The 19,958-nt window shown below is 53.6% G+C and overlaps 2 protein-coding genes across 2 annotated transcripts in view; both read left to right on the top strand.

Annotated features, from left to right (window-relative positions):
• Positions 1–11,576, top strand: part of Rgs12 (regulator of G protein signaling 12) — a 97,125-nt gene extending 85,549 nt beyond the window's left edge. Inside the window, exons 15-18 of the mRNA XM_028758196.1 lie at positions 1,286–1,365; positions 1,750–1,903; positions 3,124–3,687; positions 11,085–11,576. Coding sequence (XP_028614029.1) covers positions 1,286–1,365; positions 1,750–1,903; positions 3,124–3,687; positions 11,085–11,311 — 1,025 coding nt within the window. The 3' untranslated portion in view covers positions 11,312–11,576. The remainder of the gene's footprint in view (positions 1–1,285; positions 1,366–1,749; positions 1,904–3,123; positions 3,688–11,084) is intronic.
• A 1,571-nt stretch (positions 11,577–13,147) lies between these two features.
• Positions 13,148–19,958, top strand: Hgfac (HGF activator). The gene is made up of 14 exons (XM_028758171.1): positions 13,148–13,343; positions 13,930–14,104; positions 14,209–14,305; positions 14,501–14,580; positions 15,191–15,313; positions 15,455–15,586; positions 15,780–15,890; positions 15,989–16,163; positions 16,411–16,496; positions 16,913–17,168; positions 18,095–18,234; positions 18,484–18,624; positions 18,709–18,857; positions 19,699–19,958. The coding sequence occupies exons 1-14, from the start codon at positions 13,230–13,232 to the stop codon at positions 19,879–19,881; spliced, it is 1,962 nt and encodes a 653-aa protein (XP_028614004.1). The 5' UTR covers positions 13,148–13,229; the 3' UTR covers positions 19,882–19,958.

Raw genomic sequence — 19,958 nt, 5'->3', positions numbered from 1 at the left:
GCCCTGGCTCCTCTTAGCTGTAGAAAGAGTAGCAGTGCCTGTCTGCCACTCCAGGATGTTTATGTGGCAGAAAGTGCCAGAAGGTGCTCTTGTCAAAGACCTGTTCTGGGTCTCCTGTCTTTAATCCTGTGCCCTGTTCTGAGATTTGTCTCTCCAGATGAAACAGGAAGTGAAGACAATGGCATGCATGGTACTATCCAGCAGTTACTGGTGGTTCAGCATCAGGCCACTGTGTTAGTCCACATATGTGGTGCTGAGTGGACCACACAACTCTCTCCCACCCAATACCCCAACAGCCACAGTCCTGACCTGGGTCAGTCCTTGTCAAAGCTTCACCTACTTCCATATGGAGGCCTCCATACCTCCAAACCCTCAGTGGCCCAGACTATTCAGGGCACTAGCACAGGAAACCCACTAGAGAGACACTTCCGTCTTATAGCCCATAGTACTTGACCAGGTGGGGAGAGAAGTTTCTAGAAGCTGCTGAGGAGGGGTGCTCTGGGTGGAGGTTCTTGGTATAAAGTGACTCCAGGTAACTTTAGGTTTCCCCCAGGGCTTGTGCCCAAATGACTCCTGAGGACTTTATGTTCGTGGAACCACTGGGGCCTAGGATGGCACACACACAGGTCTCCATCCTACTGCAGCTTAGCAGTTGTGCGTCTGTGACCTAGGCTACAGATACTCCAGTCCCTGTCTGTTTCACCTCCTTACAGAAAAGCCTTTCCCTTCCTTGGTCATCTTCCACTCTAGAAAATGCTGCACCTTGGCCCTGGTACTGGGCAGGCTGAGCGCTGTCTGCACAGCTTCCACAGGGCAGGCACCCAGCCCTGCCCCATGGGTTCTCAGCAGCTTCCTCCAGGGCTGGCAAGTAGGACCTGTTTGCTTGTGAGCTCTCAGGGAGGCTGCAGACTTCCATGGTGCTGTGGACTAAGAGTCTAGTGAGCCAGACAGTGGTCTTCAGCCTCAGTGCTACACCCTGATGGGGACAAAGGCAGGACTTAATGTCAGGTTCTAAAGGGATATGTGTAGAACATGGTATATGGTATGAGTTTTTCAATATCAGCTTCCCAATGTTCCAGAAAATGTATAGGCCTCCTTTAATACCCCTGCTGCCCTCTCCCAGATGCATCAGGTAGGCAGCAGAAAGCTTAGGCTCTGGTCTGTGTGTGCATGTTAGATAAGGGATGGGAGAGAGGGCCTTTGCTCTCACAGAACACACCACATTGTGTTTATTGTCCAGAGGGCACTGTGAGCTTCTGGTCATAAGCTTGTCTCATGTGTTTAGTGTCCACAGACAAACAGAAAGGTGCTCCTGTCAAACAAAGCTCAGCTGTGAACTCCAGCCCCAGAAACCACTCGGCTATGGTAATTCCCCTTATGCCTGCCCCATGATGTCACTGCTCCATTCCCATGGTGTCCACCTCTTGGGGATCTTTGTGTCTGTTGTCGCCCCTTTGGCTGACCAAGGCTCTGCTCAGGCTTGCACACCTTCCCTGTTGGCATTTCTCCTCATGTCCCTTTGGAGCTCAGTCTCCACCGTGCTGTGAGCTGCCAGCCTTTGGCTTCCTTTTGTCCTGGGCGGGTGGATGAGCCATAAATGTTGTTATGCTAATCCATTATTGGATTGATTTTCGAAGTTCGTCTAGACTCACTGTTGTTGTCTGGGCCTCCAGGGCCTTCACCATACTGATGAGTGATATGTTACTGTGTGCTGACATGCAGTAGAACTTGACTTTCCTTCTGATGCAGGGAGAGGAGAGAACACTAGGCAAGTCTAACTCTATTAAAATAAGAGGAGAAAATGGAAAAGGTGCTAGGGATCCCCGGCTTTCAAAGAGAGAAGAATCTATTGCAAAGATTGGGAAAAAAAAATATCAGAAAATTAATTTGGACGAAGCAGAGGGTATGTGTACTTTTTAAAACTTCTGTGTTTTCCAGTAAATGCACAGTATGGTCCTTAAACCTGCTCTGTCATATCATAGCCTAGCCCTTGTTGCACCATTGCTGCTGGCATAACTTCACCAAAACCCCCATTATGAGCTGAGAGCCACAGGGCCCACCAGACACCAGCAGCCCTGGCTATGGTTTCAGCCAGCTCCCTTCTCCCATACCCCAGACCCTGACATGAGCTGGGGCCCAGCTTGGGTAGGGGCAGGAGCCAGGTGTGAGGGAGGAGGGCAAAGTCCTAGACCTGAAAAGGCTGTGGATTTGCTGACCTATGCTGACCATGGAGGCTAGAGGAAGGCCTGACCTGTCCTGACTCACGATTTCTATAGGAAGTCCTGGGACTTGGAGGCTGTGAGGGTGGGATGTATCACTTACTCTCGAACCTTTTCAGAGCAGAGCATATAAGGTCTCCCTTGGGCTTTCTGATCACTAAGCAGATGTAACACATTCGCTTTGAGTGTGTGCATCTCTGAGAACCACTAAGGTTTGAAGATGTTGGACTCCTTATGGATCAGAGACAGACATAGAAGAGTTGAGAAGTTTCAGATCCCTGAAGTGTGAGTGGTGAACTTGAGTCACATTAAACACAGCCTGGTGGTAAGAAAAGGCTCTGGAGCAGGCATTTGGAAGCCAGGCAGGTGCCAATCCCACAGTGCCCATTCTGGCTTACGGTCTCAGGTGGTTCAGGTAGGTCAGGGAGGCACTTCATGCCTCCTTCCCCTTAGCCCCAAAGCACCATTTTCTGTGTAGAGGCAATGAACCTGGGAGCCATGTGGATCTCAGGCCCCTCTGTTCTACCCAGCTAAGACTTTGTCTCAGCCTTCCACAGCTAGCCATTTTCTGGAGGGTCTAAAGTGCAGCTGGGCCCTAGCTCTGTCATCCCTAATGAACCATCACTTACACCTCAGATTTGTCTGTGCTCAGGTGCATAGAGCTCCATGTATGAACAAATACATGCCAGAGTTCTAGCAGCAGCATCCTGAGTGCTAGCAAGCTTATCACCTACTAAGTAGAAGGGTGTTGACTAAGTAGAGGGGCAGTTGACCTCATACCCTTGTTGGCTGCTGGTGGCAGCTCAAGGCAGCAGAAGCCCCTGGTAAGAGCGAGTGGTCAGCAGAGGCATGCATGCAGCTGCAAGTCTCTCAAGTATGGTCATTGTGGGTTTTCTTCCAATAGAGTTTTTTGAGCTCATTTCCAAAGCTCAGAGCAACAGAGCCGATGACCAGCGTGGGCTGCTAAGGAAGGAAGACCTGGTGCTGCCTGAGTTTCTTCGCTTACCTTCTGGTTCCTCAGAACTTGCCCTGTCCAGCCCACCCCCAGTCAAGGGCTTTAGCAAGAGAGCTGTTAAAGGTCATGGCCAGGAGGGAGCAGCTCAGACCGAGGAGAGCTACAGTGACAGCCCAGCTACCAGCCCTGCCTCAGCCCAGAGCCCCTGCTCAGCCTACAGTCCAGGCTCCACCCACAGCCCTGGCTCTGCCCACAGCACCCCTGGGCCTCCTGGGACCACCCAACCTGGAGAGAAGCCTACGAAGCCCTCCTGCATCTCCACAGTACAAGAGGGCACTACACAGGCCTGGAGGAGGCTATCACCAGAAATGGAGGCTGGGGCCATCCAAACTGTGGAGGATGAGCAGGTGGCTGACCTGACCCTGATGGGGGAGGGGGACATCAGCAGCCCCAACAGCACGCTGCTACCACCACCCCCCACACCCCAAGACACACCAGGACCTACAAGACCAGGTACCTCCAGGTTCTGACTCTACACCATTGATCTGTCCTGCTTACTGCCCATGGCCTGCCCTACTCCATGTCTGATAAAGGGAACACAATGAGGCAGGCAGCCCCTGCTTTTTCTTCTGTGCAGTGAACTGTCTGGAGGGATGGCCTCCTTTGCCTTTTCTGAAAGGAAAGCAGGTGGCAGCCAAAGCTCAGTCTCCCAGGGAGGGTCACTGAGGCTCAGACAGATACACCACGTTGAGCCAGTCCTCTGAAGGTGCCATGGGAATGGTGACCCACCTTCCAGTGACACCTTGTAAAGGCTCAGGTCCTTGAGTGTGAATCTTAACTTTAAAACCTGCTTGATGCCACTTTAGTGTTTTAGCCTCAAGATGGAAAAAAAATAGTATTTGTTTTGAGCAAATCAGCAAGGGTCCCATGCTGACAAGGATCAGGGTCCCAGTGTCAGCCTCTCTCTCTCCAACCAGGATTTGCTGACTGCTCTCCACAGCCAAGCCCATGTACTTGCACTAGGCGGTGTTCACTGGCTGGCCTCAAGTATGTCCAGGCATTTCTCTTAGTGGAAGCATGAAGTCCAGTGTGTGTGTGGATGGGAACAGTGTGACCGGGTATTGGGATGCTACTCTAGTCCCACTCAGAAGACTCCTGATCCCACACGGGTGACAGGGCTCCCCCTGAGCTCAGTGTCCTCACAGTGACAGAGATGGGCCTTTCAGTGCATGTGTCTCTTGTTCCTGTCTAACAGCTTGCCTGTGACCTGCAGCAGGCAGTGTGGGTGCCCATCTGGGTCCTGCTTCCTGGGCCTGGTCTTTTCAGGCCTTATGCATGTTTCATGTACTCTCACACACATGGGCACTTGGGAGGTCACACGCCATGGGCTGGACTCCTCAGCCCCACCCAGTGGAAACACACCTGATGAGGAAGCACATGGTGCCATGAAGTGGCCCTGCGTGCATGCTTGGGCACCTCTGTCAGGCCACACCCTTCTCTCTGCTCCTTTGTAGCTGGCTGTTTACAGTTCTACCTGTGTTCTGACTCTGTTCTTCCAAGAGAAATAAACTCTAGAGCTCATCACTGAACTGGCTGAAAACTCCTTTCTTCTTCATTTGAGGGTGGGTTTTCTCTTTAGGATTAAAGTACAGATGTATTTCTTTCCACATCTTAACCATTTCAAAGAAATTAAGTAGATTTACCTAAAACAACCTTTTTAAAAAATATTTAAAATTTGTGTATGTGTGTTTTGTGTACATATTTGTATGTGTTCTACATATGTGTCTGGTGCTCCCAGAGCCCAGAGGAGGTTGTCAGATCCCCTGGAGCTGGAATTAGAAAGCTGGGAATTGCCATATGGGTGGGTGCTGGAACCAAACCCAAGTCCCCTGAAAGAGCAGCAACTCTTTCAGGTGGGCCACCTCTCCAGCCCCAGATATTTTGGCTTTCAAGAGACCATTCACTTTAGAAAGTCCTCTCACATGCCTGCCTGCCACACACAGCTTTGTGACAGGAACAGCAAGGGAGCAGGTTTAAAAGTGGGACTAGAATTGTCCCTGACAACTCTGCCTTGTGGCAAGATCTTCCTCCCGTCAGGCCTGTTGTCTCCACAGCTGCCTCTTCCTACCCTTACCTGGGCACTTCTGCCACAGAAGAGGTGAGTAGAACAGAGGTCCTGGGGTTGGCTCCTTGAGCCCCGCTCCCCTCTCAGGGAGGGCCGTGGAGCCTCTTTCTCACTGGCTGGCAGCTCAGATGTTGGTGCCATATCTGGAGTGTTAGTCACTGCTGTGGAAACCCAGGCTATATAGTTTCACCCACTGGGCACATGGACAGTAGCACCCAGTATGGTACCTGGCCATGTGGTCTTTGCTGATAAGTGCTGGATGTGTTAATGGGAGAGCAGGGATGGTACTAGACTTCAAGAAAGTGAGTCTCTGGTGCCCAAGAAGACAGGGATACAAGGTCTATGGGCTTTGTCCTAGAAAGGATGACAGTAGGAGAGGGACTGGGCATGGGGGTGGGGGTGCTTTGGCTGTAGCACATAAGTTGTGGCTCTTAGAAGCCCACCCCTAGCCTCGCTAGAGGGCTATGGGTGTTAGTAACTTTTCCCGTTTTCTAGGGGCAATAGTCCCAGCTGGCTCCACTGTTCAGCTTGCTTTCTAAATACCTCAGTTTGTATCTCTGTACCAGCAATCGCAGGGCTTCTCTATGTGGGAAAGTGCCTTGTTGAATCAGGCTGCCTATAGGAGCACCCTCATGCACCCATGTGAGGGTCCTTTCTGGCTCTCTAAGCAGGGCTGGGGGCCAGCTGACTGCCACTTGTACCTGTCAGGATTTGAAGGCCCCACATCCTCCCAGCTACTGTCACTAATTCTGTGAGAGAGTTTTTAGGGATATGTTAGCCACCTCAGCACCATGATCCAGTGTGAAAGGCATTGAAATGTAGTTACTGGCATCCTAAACACTTTGATGGGTGTGTATGTTTGTGTGTGTGTATGATTGTATGTGGATAAGTGCCCCTGTACAATTATTTCATGTATATTTGTGTCTTGATATAGGAAATTCCAAAATATCCAAGTTCCTTCATGATAGGGGAAATCAGATGAGTGTCTCTAGCCTGGGATAACTTCCTTCCCGGTCCTCCTGGTGGGATGTTCTTTTTGATTTTACTAAGGCATGACAAGGGGTGCAGGGACCTGGAGGCCAAGCAGGAAGTTCCTGCAGACACATCTGGAAGTTGTCTCTCTCAGCTGTGAGTTGTTTGGACAGTCATTCCTGTCCACTGTTCTAGTATTGTCTAGTTGCTAGCCTGCAGACTTGTTGGGGACTTGAAGAGGGTCTCTGGATGGGGTGGCAGTATGGGTCAGCAGCTTGGGTCCTGTGCTGTTCATCTTTCCACATCCTGAGAGGGTGTGGAGTTCTGCCCTGAAGACACTTTGTTTCAAAGAGGAAAGAAGCTTTGAAGAAGTGAGCTTGTGGTGATGGGGTCTGGTGTAAACCACAGAACAGTCTCCTGCTCTGACCATGGCAAGAGCTCTACCCTCAACTCAGCACTCTGAGTTGCACATAGCCAGCAGTAGTGTGGAGCCTAGGAAGGGTGGTCTGGTTCTCCCCAGGGACTGAGGTCTACAGCTGTCCTCTCCACCATGGCTGGATTTGGTGCCACTGCCCCACCTGCTCTCCTATGGTTCCTACCTCTGCCTTGCCTCATCTTCACCCTCTGACCATTTGACAGCACAGCCACTGGAAGCCAGGCTCGGGGTTTGGCTAAGGACATATCAGTAAATAGTCCCAGCTCTGGAAGGCCTGGTCCCTGAAGGGAGCTCCTAAGAATTACCAGCTTCAGGGCGACTGAAGGGCTGAGCCATAATCCCTTATGGAAGGGGCCTTCACATAAGCCATCCAGGATCTTGTGTCATGATGGCTATCTAGGGGCTGCCAGCTCAGTTCTCCCCTGCAGCTCTTCACCTTCCTACCTACCCATCCAGAGGAGGCTGAGGCTTGGGACAGAGTCTTGTGACAATTCGTCGCCCTGGAGGTAAAGATATCGTGACTGCTGCCCTGTGGTCAGAGTCAGTCTGTGTCAGGCTTATCTGCCCACCCCAGCCTGGTGCTTGCTTCCCCAGCCCTGCATGATGTCACACTTTCTGAGCTTGGAGTGAGAGTGTACAGCCTTGCCAGACTCAGATTCTATTCAGACTGTTCATATTCGTAGGAGGCATTTCCAGCTTGGCAAGTTCCATCCAATTCTATCCCCAACGTCCCTGGAGCACCACTCATGTCCTCAAGGAACTTGTACCTTGGAAGCCCAGCCCTCATGAGGCGTAGACACCCCTGAGCCCGACACTCTCGAGTTTGCTAAGTTACCAAGGAAGCCATCTGCCAGGGGTCATTCTATAGTACATCTGGTTCCTGGCCTTGTCCAATGGTTAGTATCAAGTAGATCTCAGGTTCCTGTTCCTGCCCCAAAATCCTGTACCTGCTGTACTACTCCAGACTCGAGGTCTGAGTTACAGTGGCCTCACCTTCTGGCTGTGCTCACTTCTGCCCCCTATCCTGATCTGCCCCACACCCATTCCATCTAGCATGGGTTCTTCCTAACCTTGCTGGCTTCCTGGATGTTGCTACCCCAGCATGCCAGCCTTGTTAGGTGCTATCCTCTGGACTCCCCCACTTCCTGTCCACTATTCTACCTTGTACCAGTGTCCACCCTAGCCACCAGCGAGCATGAGCCCAAAGCCCAGGAAATGTTTGTAAAGAAAGGCACTATACTCTAGCCCAGCTAGACCATGAGCTGGGGTCTTTGTGAAGGCATGTGATGACCAGAGGTCATGAGCTTTCCTATGAGGAGCCAGGGATTAGCAGGCCCCTATGGGAAGGAACCTGTGGAATGCCTAGGATGGGGCCCTGGCCTCTGGTCCTCTTTGCTATCTCCTTCCAGATTTCCCTGTGTTCATGGTTCACCTGTGCCTGGGTCTTGTGTCTAGGAGCATCTGGGGGGGCTTGGGAGGAGGCATTAGGACCTGATGGTGCACACAGTCCTGAGAGTATAGGGACATAGCTCAGGGAAGTATCCCTGTCCTATGGAGATAGAAAGGGAAGAGGGACAGGTGATTAGGGCTGAATCCTGAGAGTGGCCTTACCTTAGGGGTTGAGCCCTCAACCTTACTTAGCTGTGTGCTTTGGACCCTTAAGGATGGGGGTGCCCAAAGCAACAGCTGGGCAGAGAATGTCCACAAGGAAACAAAGAGGCTTGGGAATAACAAATGCCACCAGTGCCGAATGGAAATCTTCAGACTCCCAGAGAGGAGCCTAGGTAGTTCCCAGTCTCTGGGGCTCTGGAAAAGACCTTGTCAGGGGACTGAGTGGCCCAACAGGACCAGTTAGCCAGGGGCCAATGTGAAGAAGTGGCCCAGAGGGCTGGAAATGAGATGCTGACATGGCCTTGCCTGGGTGTTTGAGAGTAATCAGAGCCTGAGGGAATTGGTACCCAGAAGGTGTGGTGTGGGCTTTGCTGACCCAGACTGGCCCTGCCCAGTAGCTCCTGAAAACCAGCGGGGTTATGCATTGCTTCCAGCCTCAGGGCCTCTGTGGAGCCTTGGAGGGTAGGCTGGTCCTGACTTGCTTGATGTCTGAGTCATTGGCTGGGACTTGCCACATTCTTACAGCAAGTTTAGGCTGGGCAGGCAGGAAGTATAAGGGTGCCCCTCTTTATAAGGTATATTCCCTTGATCCCCAGAAAATCTGTCCTGTCCCCTTCTGGGCACACAAGGTTGCTAGAGGTTGGAGTCTCTTCCTGAGTGTGCATCCAGGGCTGGAGGGGACTGCAGAGCTCCTGTACCTATGTGAAGTCACTGGTTCTTTGAGGACCTGATGGCATCCTACATAAATGTCCCAGTGGTGTCCAGTGTTGGAGACTGATCTCTGTCTCCTAATATATTAACCATCTTGCTGCCATGGCATTTGGAGCCATGGAGGTCTGATGACAAGCAGGATAGGTCATGGTAAGACTGGATCCCAGCAGGCCCTAGCCAAATGTTTGTTGAGTGACCATAGAGCAGACTGGGAGAGAGTTCCAGTCTTAACTACACTGAGCACCCTGTTACTGATAGCAGCTGAGGTGGATGAGCCTCTCTGTGTGCCCCAAGACTTGTCAACTGATGGGCTGGGGACTCTCGGCACAGACATTGTACCTCTGTGTTCAATCCTGAACTCGCTACATAAGGTAGAAGCCACTTCTGGAAGCTTGGGCAAAGGGTAAGGTAGGATACAAAGAGTAAGGAGTTTGGGGGTGCACAGAGAAGCTGGGCCGTCACAGACCCTAATCTTTGTATCTATTAGAGCACTTGGCACTACAAAGGGAACAAAATCTTCACCTTAAGTGGTAAGCCCTCTCTTGTTATAGTTGGAAAACCGAGTCCAGGATAGTTAGTAGAATATTACTCCCATGTTCTGAGTGTTTGAAATGGAATTTTGGAAAGAGACTGTCACTCCAGTCTATCCACTGTGGGCCTTGACAGGAGAGGCCCTGCTCTACCTGTGAGCTTTCAGGAGTAGAAGGGGATAGGGATTCATCTCTGCAGAACATGTATCTCATTCCCCTGATCTCAGTCTGTAGAAGGAAAGTGGGGTGTTCAGGGGCTCCCCCCAAGAGTCTTAACCCTAGTGACACTGCCCCTGGCTAGGTACGAAGGATAGTGTCATGCAGGAAACTGAGACCTGTCTCAAATGGAGCAACTCACAGACTATTACTGGGCTGTAGGGATACCCACACACAACCCGAAGTGAGTGGATAGATCTCCTTCAAGGCACAGGCACAGCCAGCCACATCCATCAAGGCAGTCCTGAAGTGAAGATTTCTAAATCCATGTTGAGATCTAGAAACTTCCAAGGCAGTTTTGGGCATCTGGGGCAATAGCGGAGATGTTCAGACCAGAGAGATGGAGAGGAGAGCACAGAAGGGCCCCAGCAAGGGAGAGATGATGATGCAGGAATAGACTGGTGACAGAGGAACAGGTGGCTATAAAGTTGGTGACATGGAGTCCAGGGGCACACAGATCCATAGGAGTTATGTGGCTGAAAGTTACTCTAACAATGGGGAAAGAAAGAGAGGGGATAGGGGAGCTGGGCTGGGAGGCCAGATATGGGAGGATCCTAGTGTCTCCAAGGCTTGAAGGGTGCAGACAGCACCCAGGAGAAACAGGGTGAATATTGCCTGGAGGTGAAGGTGGGTGATCAGGACTAGGTGACTGGGAGTCTAAGCAGGTGGCCTAGCTATCATCCAGGAAGATGAGGAAGGCTAGCCAAACAGGGCTGGGGGAGGATGCCCAACACAGAGGGAACAACATGGACCAGTAGTGTCCATGTGGTAGGTGGGCAGAGGAGGCTGCAAGTCCCAACATCTGGTGAGATGCCCCCTATTGTGTGAGACCCCTGGGCAGTCTGACAGATGTACAGGTACAGGTGCAGGGGAGTTAGTCCTGACTTCCCTACAGTATCCAAGGGCTGCCCAGGCCTCTCCAATCCTCAGAGCCCTGGGTTCCTTACTCATCATGAGCCTCCCAGCTGGAACTGTGGCACTGCCTGTTGTCAGTGCCACCCACCATGAGGTAGCCAGTTAGGAGCATTGTCTGTGGAGGCCCCTGCTAGGCATGATGACTGGCCTGAAGGTTGAGTGCCCTCTGACCTCCCCAGCCCTCTTACCCAGGCCCATGGCCTATGACTGGAGATCACCATGTCTGGATCTCAGTCTCCTGCATGACACTATCCTGAGTACCCAGCCAGGGGCAGTGTCACTAGGGTTAAGACTCTTGGGGGAGCCCTTGGTGTCTGTGCAGGGTTGCTGGGGTGGGTTTCGGAAACTCAGGGCTGAGCCAAGCAGATGACAGCTTCTCTTCTCCCCATGACAGGGGTCAGGGCCCGAGGCAGTGGAGGCCTCCCAGTCAACAGGATCATCGACGTGGACCTCGTTGCGGGTGTGTCTCCTGGGTGGGGAGGCAGCATTCTGGGGGTGCAGCTGGGTCCCAGGAAGGTGAAAGCCAATGGACCCTTTTCACCAAATGGTCCTGGCCTGAGCACCGCCCCAGGTGAGCCCACTAAGCCCAAGGGCAGCACACACCATGCCACCTTTGTTTGAAACTATCCTGATGCTGCAACTCCTACTGCTCCGTGTTCATACGGATGTCTGAGGAGCTCATAGCTCTGAGGCAGCAGGGGCCCATTTTTCAGCAATGAGTCCACAGGGGCCTGGGAAGAGCCAAGAGCCACCTCGCCCACAATACTCTCAGGAGCCAAACTAGGAATTGAGGGGACAATCTCATCACAGGCTGGATTTAGATACCTCCACAGCAGCCCACCTTGGTATTCAGACTTTGCCCAATAAAATGTTTCTGAAGACCTGCCATGTATTGTACTGAGTGCTGATGTCGCATGCTACCCCCTTGGAGCCTCAACCCTGGAGATAGCCCTATGAAGAAAGACTTCCAGGGAGGAAATGGTACCTGGTCATGACGTCAAGGATGGATGCAAGAAGATAGTTTGGTACTTAGTAGCTAAAGGTCAGAATGGCCTCCCATCCTCAGATGTATGGTCTTCCATGACCGTCTCTGGGATACTGAGGCCAGCCACACCCCCACATTGTCCATTCACATTGTCCCTTGCCGATGATCTGGGGTTCTTGGACATCTGTGTTCTTCTGTCTTGTCTGAGGTTGCCCATTGGTGAGGACAGAGCTTGGTTGACAGTTATGATGGGGTCACTGTGGTCTCATTCCTGCCCACCGTTCCCTCTGTGCACAGTGGAGCCTTCCTGCCACTGGCCCTGATCCCCTCCCTAGTCTCGTTCAGGTGATGCAGGGGGTTTCTAGAGAGGGGGCATCTGATCTAAAACCTGGCTGTAGATAAGATCTACAGATGGGCACGAGCCAAGTGTGTCTGCAGTGAGACCGGAGTGAATCTTGGTATAAAATGGGAAGTCCTGATGTGGCAGGACACCAGTGAGAAGCAGAAGGGGAAGGGGCTAAGGGTGGTGCTGGGCTGAGCCTGCCAGACACATTGTCATGAGCCCAGGATGCCTCAGTAGAGGCCCCAACAACTGCCGAGTGGCTAATCACTCCCTGGAATTGGAGTTGGACTGGCTGGAAGGGTTCTCAGTATCTGAAGCACCTCATCATGAACATCTCAGCAGAAGCATTCCCCAATACCCGCAGCGTGCTAGCACTCAGCATCTGCCTGGCACCCACTGTGTGCCAGCACCACCATGCTCAGGCACCAGTGTCCCAACACCTCTGCCCAGAACCACCACACCCTCAGTACCCGTCATGCCCCACCATGCTTCTAGCACCTACTTTGGCAAGCTTGGGTGCTGCTTGGCATCTACTCAGGATTTGGAGAGGAGATTCCCAAGACTGCTAGAGCCATGGGTACGAGATGGCCGCTCCAGTTTGCCAAGGGTCCCCGGCACCTGGCTGGAACCACAAGGATGCTCGCTCTCTGTATACCCAGCCCAACTCGAGGCATGCAGGCTATGCCCACAGGTAACCAGACTGGGAAAGCTTACTGGGGGGAGATACCCAGGCTATCTGGTAAGGATACAATTCTGGGGATCCTTTTTGGACAGGTAAACCAGCAAAGAGCGTTACTGTTCTAACCGTTGAGTCAGTAGCTGGCTGGAAAGAACTGGACGCAGGTCCAGGTCCTTGCATGCAGTAGATCCTGTAAATAGCTCACATACAGGAGTGGCCAGCAGTATGGCCAGGTAACCGTGCCTGGGAGGCCTGGCTTTGACCTGCCCAAGTCACACTAGAAGACTTCCTGGAAGGGGCTGAGGCTTGAGGGCCCAGGAGCAGTATAGCCTTTGCCAGAGAACAACAGTTGCCCCAGCAGAGCAGGCAGAGCTGGGACAGCAGGGCGGAGCCCTGAGCATGGAGGATCCTGACAGGATGCACCGAGGGAGGCAGGGTTAATCATTTTCATGTAGCCTTGACCCCACCTGCCCTGGCCACATTCCCTGGCTACTCTGCTCCTGCTACACCTCACGCCAGCTCAGGAGGAGCCATGGGGCAACGGGCCTGGCTCTCTAGCCTCTGTTCCTTACCCAGGCCATGGCCCTTCCTGCTGCTCCTGCTCCTGCTGGTGGTGTCTCGGGGGGCCCAGCCCCAAGCTGGCAGGGTGAGCACTGCCCCTCTCCCTTGCATGTGGTCAAGGGTCCCTTGTGTACACTCAGGGTTCCTGGGAAGAGGCCAGAGAGAGGGCCCCAGAGAAGGAGTGAGGAGTGAGCCAGGGGCCCAGTGTGGTGGCCTAGTGGAGTAAAAGTTGTCATTCACACAGAGAGATGGGGTGCTGGGCTAGGCTGGTCTGTAGTGCTTGGGCCTGAACTTGTTTGGACCCTCCTATCGCCCACTATGTAGCCCAGGCCCCGTGAATGTGGGGACCCTGGGGCTTCTGTTGCATTCTAATGTTTCAGAAGGGGTGTAGGAGACCTCTGAGTGCTTCAGCTGTTCCTGTCCACCCCAGAACTGAGTCCGGGGTTTAATCTTAAGACCAGGGTGACTTTGGGTGTGGGGGGCAACTGTGACTCTTAGCTAGCACGTTAAGCACTCAGATTTGGAAGGAAAGGCCAGAGGAGGCCGTGGAGACATCCATTGTCTCTTGGACCTGCTCTAGGAGATTCAGGTCTGTGGTATATCTGACTAGTGGAGTCCAAGTGTGAAGGATTAGCCCACGCTGACACCATTGTGGTCCTTTGGGCTCCTAGAACCACACAGAGCCCCCAGGACCTAATGTTACAGCCACCTCCATGACCCTCACGATCCCTGTGACCTCTGGGAACTTCAACACCTCAACAGAAACTGCTACAGAGGCAGAGACTGAGGGGCCCCAAAGTGAGAGGTACCTTCCTCCCTCCAGCAGCAGCCCACCTGGGGGCCAAGGTAGGTCAGACACTGCAACAGGAAGACAACTAATGAGGTGTGGGGCCTGGGTGATGGAGTACCCAGTGGGACACCAGACCCCTGACACTTTCACCCCTCCACAGTGCTCACCGAGTCTGGGCAGCCATGCAGGTTCCCCTTCCGCTATGGTGGCCGCATGCTGCATTCCTGTACCTCCGAGGGAAGTGCCTACAGGAAGTGGTGAGTCCCAGCGTCAGGTAGGGGGGCTGAGGAACCCACACAGGTTCTCACTGTTGACTCTGATAAGTCCTGAAGCTAGCAGGTCTCAGTACCCAGCAGGTGCATCTAGTAAACAGGTGCTCCAGGGTGCCCAGGCAGAGATGGGTGGGGCTCTGGGCAGGAATTCAATTTTACCCTTTGACTCGCCCCCTCCAGGTGTGCTACAACACACAACTATGACCGGGACCGGGCCTGGGGCTACTGTGCAGAGGCCACCCTGCCTGTGGAAGGCCCAGGTGGGTATGTGGCGAGGCCAGCCTGAACTCTCAGGAATGGCTTTGACAGGGTGCTTGGGTTGGGAGAATAGGGGTCCGTGTACAGAGTGAGAATACTAGTGACCTGGGCAGGGGAGTCTGCATGGAGTTGGGGTGGTCTGTGAGTTTGATCCTCCTGAACTCAGCAATATCTAGGGACAAAATTGCTGTCAGCATAGGGTGCTTCACCCAGACAGGACCTAGCCTCCCTAGACCCTGGATGGCTTTGATGGTCATTGGTGATACCAGAGCTCCCTCTTGTGGTAGGATCTATCTATGTAGCCGTACATGGTCTCTTGAACAGGCCCTGAGTCCAAAAGAAGCAAGCCAGGAAACCTGTGGGTGTGCTGTCCCAGGGTACCTGAGAGGGAAGCCTGTTGCCCGACAGAACATGTATAGATGTGTAGGGTGTGGAGTGCAGAACCATGGGATATCTTCTCCAATCCTGGCCGGGGGGAGAGTCACTGAGAGGTGGGAATTTGCTCACTCAGCAACCCAGAGAGGGCAGTGTGAGCGTTCATACCAAGGGGGTATGGAGGGATTCCAAAGACTCTTGCCACTAGCTGTCATATCCCGTTCTGTGTGTACCCAGCTGTCCTAGATCCTTGTGCCTCTGGGCCCTGCCTCAATGGGGGCACATGTTCTAGTACCCACGACCATGTGTCCTACCACTGCGCTTGCTCGCTGGCCTTCACAGGCAAGGACTGTGGCACAGGTGAGGGGACCTCGGGGACTCAGGAGTAGAGCCCTTCTGGGAGGCTGGGAGAGCAGCTGCTGAGTCCAGCCTGGGGTGGGTGGTGCCTGCCTGGGGGAGGGGACCTGCCTGGATGCTGTGGCAGCACTGTGTGACTCGCAGAGAAATGCTTTGATGAAACACGCTACGAGTATTTTGAGGTGGGCGACCACTGGGCCCGTGTGAGCGAGGGACATGTGGAGCAGTGCAGCTGCATCGAGGGCCAGGCCCGGTGTGAAGACACCCACCACACAGGTACGTAGGTCATGGCCAACTTCAGGAGGTCTAGCTTCTGTGGTGCATGGGGGCAGTGGGCCATGCCATTTAGGCAGGTGCTCCTTCCTCACTCAAGCATAAAGTTACCCAGGAACAGCGGCACAGGGAAAGATAGCTCTGTCCCCTCCATGAGTCCCTGGAGACCAGATTTAGCTTCTGGGCTCTCCCCTAGCTTGTCTGAGCAGCCCATGTCTGAATGGAGGCACCTGCCACCTGATTGTGGGCACAGGGACCAGCGTCTGCGCCTGCCCGTTGGGCTATGCTGGCCGGTTCTGCAACATTGGTGAGCCACTTTCTTTCCAGTTTTATGGGGCAACCCTGGGTAATGGTGTCAAGAGGCCTTGCTGTGGCCTGGCCTCATGGCAACCACTGTGCCTACAGTTCCCACCGAGCGCTGCTTCCTGGGGAATGGTACAGAGTACCGCGGCGTGGCCAGTACTGCCGCCTCGGGCCTGAGCTGCCTGGCCTGGAATTCTGACCTGCTGTACCAGGAGCTACATGTGGACTCAGTGGGTGCTGCTGCCCTGCTTGGCCTGGGCCCTCACGCTTACTGCCGGTCAGCATCCAATGACTACTATATTTCTTTCTGCATAGGCAAAGGATTGGACAGGGTTTGGCCCCCACCAGGGGCCAAACTGCCAAGATGGCTGTTAACCTCTGCCTTTTGGGATGATGGGTACAAGCGTCCCCACCGCTGTCTGCAGAAAAAGCACATAGCTCAGGTGTTGGTGTGGATAACCACCCTTCTGGGTGTTAAGATGGTCCTCCGAGAGTGATGGTGTGACTCCCCTGTCTGCCTCCAGGAACCCAGACAAGGACGAGAGGCCTTGGTGCTATGTGGTGAAGGACAACGCACTATCGTGGGAGTATTGCCGCCTGGCAGCCTGTGGTGCGGGCACCCTGATAGGTTGAGGGCAGAGGAGGGGTGGTGCTCCCTGAGGAGCCTCAGACATGTCAGTGGAGGGGGCTCAGTGGTGCCCTGTAGTTAAACTCTAGGGTGGTCAGCTCTGAGGGCTGTGCCCCAAGGCTCTCATGCTGGGAATATCTAGCCATTTTGGATGTGAAGTGAAGTCTCAGATTGTAGAAGAGACAGGGCTTACTCTGTACCAGGTGATCTGGCCTTGCCAAGGGCTGCAGTCTGTATTATACTGTCCCTATCTCTAGAGTAGGGGACAGAGGTAGAGTAGGTAACTGCTCAGAGCCTCAGGCCTGAGGAAGTGGGCTATGGGACCAGGTAGCACCCCTCTGGCTCTTCCCTGTCTCCAGGGAAATCCAGGGGTATGAACTGATGGCCTCCACTCCCAGAATCCCTGGCCAGAGTCCATTCCCGAACCTCAGAGGTCCTAGTGACCCTGTCTGAGTCAACCCCGGCTACACGTCCAACCTGTGGCAAGAGGCACAAGAAGAGGACGTTCTTGAGGCCACGCATCATTGGTGGCTCATCATCTTTGCCTGGCTCACATCCTTGGCTGGCCGCCATCTACATTGGGAATAGCTTCTGTGCTGGGAGCCTTGTCCACACCTGCTGGGTAGTGTCTGCAGCCCACTGCTTCTCCAACAGGTGAGCACACTGGCCGAATCTCCAGGGCAACCACCACCCCGCCAGCCCTCCATCCCTTCCCACATGCTCATGTGTCCATTCTGCCTGCATCCATCCCTCCTCAGGAGCCACCCACTTGTCATGTCTCTACCCTTACTCTATCCCATGGGCCCCTGGCTGTTACACACACTCCAGCATCCGCACACTTCCATCCTTCTGTCTGTCGACCATTTTTCCTGTTCCCCTAACACGCCTTTTGTTCCCACTGTGACCTAATGCTGTGCTGGGCAGAGATAGTCATGGAGCACCAGAGCAGGGCAGCTCCTGCAACTACCTTATATCCCTGTGTTGGGGGGGCGGTGAGAGGGCACCCTCCTGTCATCTGCATTGACCCGCCTCTCCCAGAGCCAAGCAGTGGGTTGGAGATAAGGTGCCAGAGTTGGAGACACGCCCTATGTACCACCCTGTGCCTGTGCCTAGGTATTTAAGGGGCACTTACCTGGGCAAGGAATCAGGAGGCTCAGTTACAACATGTAGTAGAACCTCTAGGATTACTGCACAGCCAGAGAAACTGAGGCCCAGCTCACTGAATGGGCTTCTAGGAGTGAGGGGCTGAGGTCCACTCCTGTCTCCACCCAGCAAGGCTCCAGCCTGAGACACCAAGACTGCCTGGACTGAATAGAAAACCCCCAGCAATCCCTCCTAGCCCCATGTCCGGGGTGGGTGGGTAAAGGAATTGCACCTGAGGACCCTACAGGACAGACAGGACAGGCTGGGGCAGGGCCTATAGGCAGATCAAATCTCCACCCCTGGGACACATTCTCAGAGCCGACTTTACCTGAAGGCTCTACTGGCTTACAAATGAAACCCATGAAGCTAGGTCTCCTGGGCCAGGGTCGCCGTGGCTCCGGCACCTTGTCTTGATTCTGCTGTCACATGGGTTGAAGTCCCCCCAGGGACAGCATCACAGTGGTACTGGGTCAGCACTTCTTCAACCGCACAACGGATGTGACGCAGACATTTGGCATTGAGAAGTATGTGCCCTACACCCTGTACTCAGTGTTCAACCCCAGCGATCATGACCTTGGTAAGCTCAGGGTCTCAGCAAGGTATTGGGGGGGGTTGTTGTGTACCCCAAGCCAGAGCCAAGACAATGGTAGAGCTGGGCAGACACAGAGGGGAAGGGAGGTCAGAGAAGCTAGAGGAGTCTTGTTGCCCTTCCTCTTTCGTCTCTAAGTCACCTCCCCTCTACCCATTTTATGGGACTTCCTGCAATGGATTTCTGTCTGTGTGGGCTTCACTGCCCAGGCTGACCCTTGACCTCTCTCCTGCCCAGTCTTGATTCGGCTGAAGAAGAAAGGGGAGCGCTGTGCTGTTCGTTCCCAGTTTGTTCAGCCCATCTGCCTGCCTGAGGCAGGTAGCTCCTTCCCTACTGGACACAAGTGCCAGATTGCAGGCTGGGGTCACATGGATGAGAGTGAGTGGTGACAGTCCCCACCAGTGGGCAGGGGAAGGGTGCAGGTGACAAACCTGCCCGTCCTGAAAGTGCAGTATTCCACAGATGTGAGCGGCTATTCCAGCTCCCTGCGGGAGGCACTGGTCCCCCTTGTCGCTGACCACAAGTGTAGCAGCCCTGAGGTGTATGGTGCCGACATCAGCCCCAACATGCTCTGCGCCGGCTACTTCGACTGCAAGTCTGATGCCTGCCAGGTAGGCTGCTGCCAGGCCCCTACTGGGATAACATAGATTACTGGAATTTTCTGGCCTCTAAGGAGTTCAGGGCTAGCAGGAGTCTAAGGCAGAAAGTCCACCCACTGTGGAGTACTTGGCACTTCCTGGAGGGCATCCTTGATGTAAGAAGAGAACTGTCTAAATAGATGGGAAAGTCAAAGACAGCCCAGCATCACACAGAGTCCAGATGAAGCCCCTCTGTCAGGCAATAGTTAGGGCCGTCCACATGCCATCAGACCTCAAAGGCTACAGAGCTCTGTCCAGACTTCTCAGCAATCCATCAGTTTGTCAAGGGCTTCATAGGCCAGGCCTTGGTCATGGTTACGTATCAACTTGCTTCACCATGGAGGGGCTGTTTTATGCTCTTTAAACAGGCAAGGAAACAGTCTTAGAGAGGACAGATCCCTTTTCTGAGGTGGTACAGGTGAGACAGGGTAAAGTGGACAGGACTTGACTCTGGGACAATCAGGACTTTCTGGGAAAGAGGGCGCTTGTTCAAGAGATATAGAGAAGGTATGCCAGGCACGAGGAGGCGCTTCAGGCGAGCCTAGCGTGCCAGGACTAAGCATGTCCATGTGCTCCTCATGGAGTAGGACCTGAGCTGTGGTTGTGGGGGTCAGGAAGAGAGGCTACACTTCTCAGAAATACCTGTCATCTACCCTCAGGCAGTCGGCCTTGAAAATCCCGTGTTTTCAGGGAGCACCAGAGACTCTTGCTAGCTTACTACTTCAGGACGTGTGCAGGGTTGGAAGCTTAGGTGCTCCTGAGTTGGGACCCTGGTTGTTAGTGCACAGGAGGCTGAGTCTAGTCTCTGTTCCAGGGGGACTCAGGTGGGCCCTTGGTCTGTGAGAAGAACGGTGTGGCTTACCTGTATGGCATCATCAGCTGGGGTGATGGCTGTGGGCGGCTCAACAAGCCGGGAGTCTACACCCGTGTGTCCAATTATGTGGACTGGATCAACGACCGCATTCGACCACCAAAACGACCTGCAGCTGCCTCCTGAACCCCCAGTCCCCAAGGAGGGGATACCCATAATTCCCTTTCTACTACCAACAATAAAAGTGTTTCCAAGGACCTGGC

This window comes from Grammomys surdaster, unplaced genomic scaffold, assembly GCF_004785775.1.
Source record: "Grammomys surdaster isolate TR1022 unplaced genomic scaffold, NIH_TR_1.0 126187, whole genome shotgun sequence".
Taxonomy (NCBI): domain Eukaryota; kingdom Metazoa; phylum Chordata; class Mammalia; order Rodentia; family Muridae; genus Grammomys; species Grammomys surdaster.
This window is presented reverse-complemented; position numbering and strand designations above follow the sequence as displayed.

Bases quoted from the DNA above. Each gene is read 5' to 3' on its own strand.
- Hgfac (XM_028758171.1), top strand. From the start codon at position 13,230: ATGGGGCAACGGGCCTGGCTCTCTAGCCTCTGTTCCTTACCCAGGCCA. The intron at 14,306-14,500 runs GTGAGTCCCAGC...CGCCCCCTCCAG, and splicing joins GGAAGTGCCTACAGGAAGTG to GTGTGCTACAACACACAACT. The intron at 15,314-15,454 runs GTGAGGGGACCT...TGTGACTCGCAG, and splicing joins AGGCAAGGACTGTGGCACAG to AGAAATGCTTTGATGAAACA.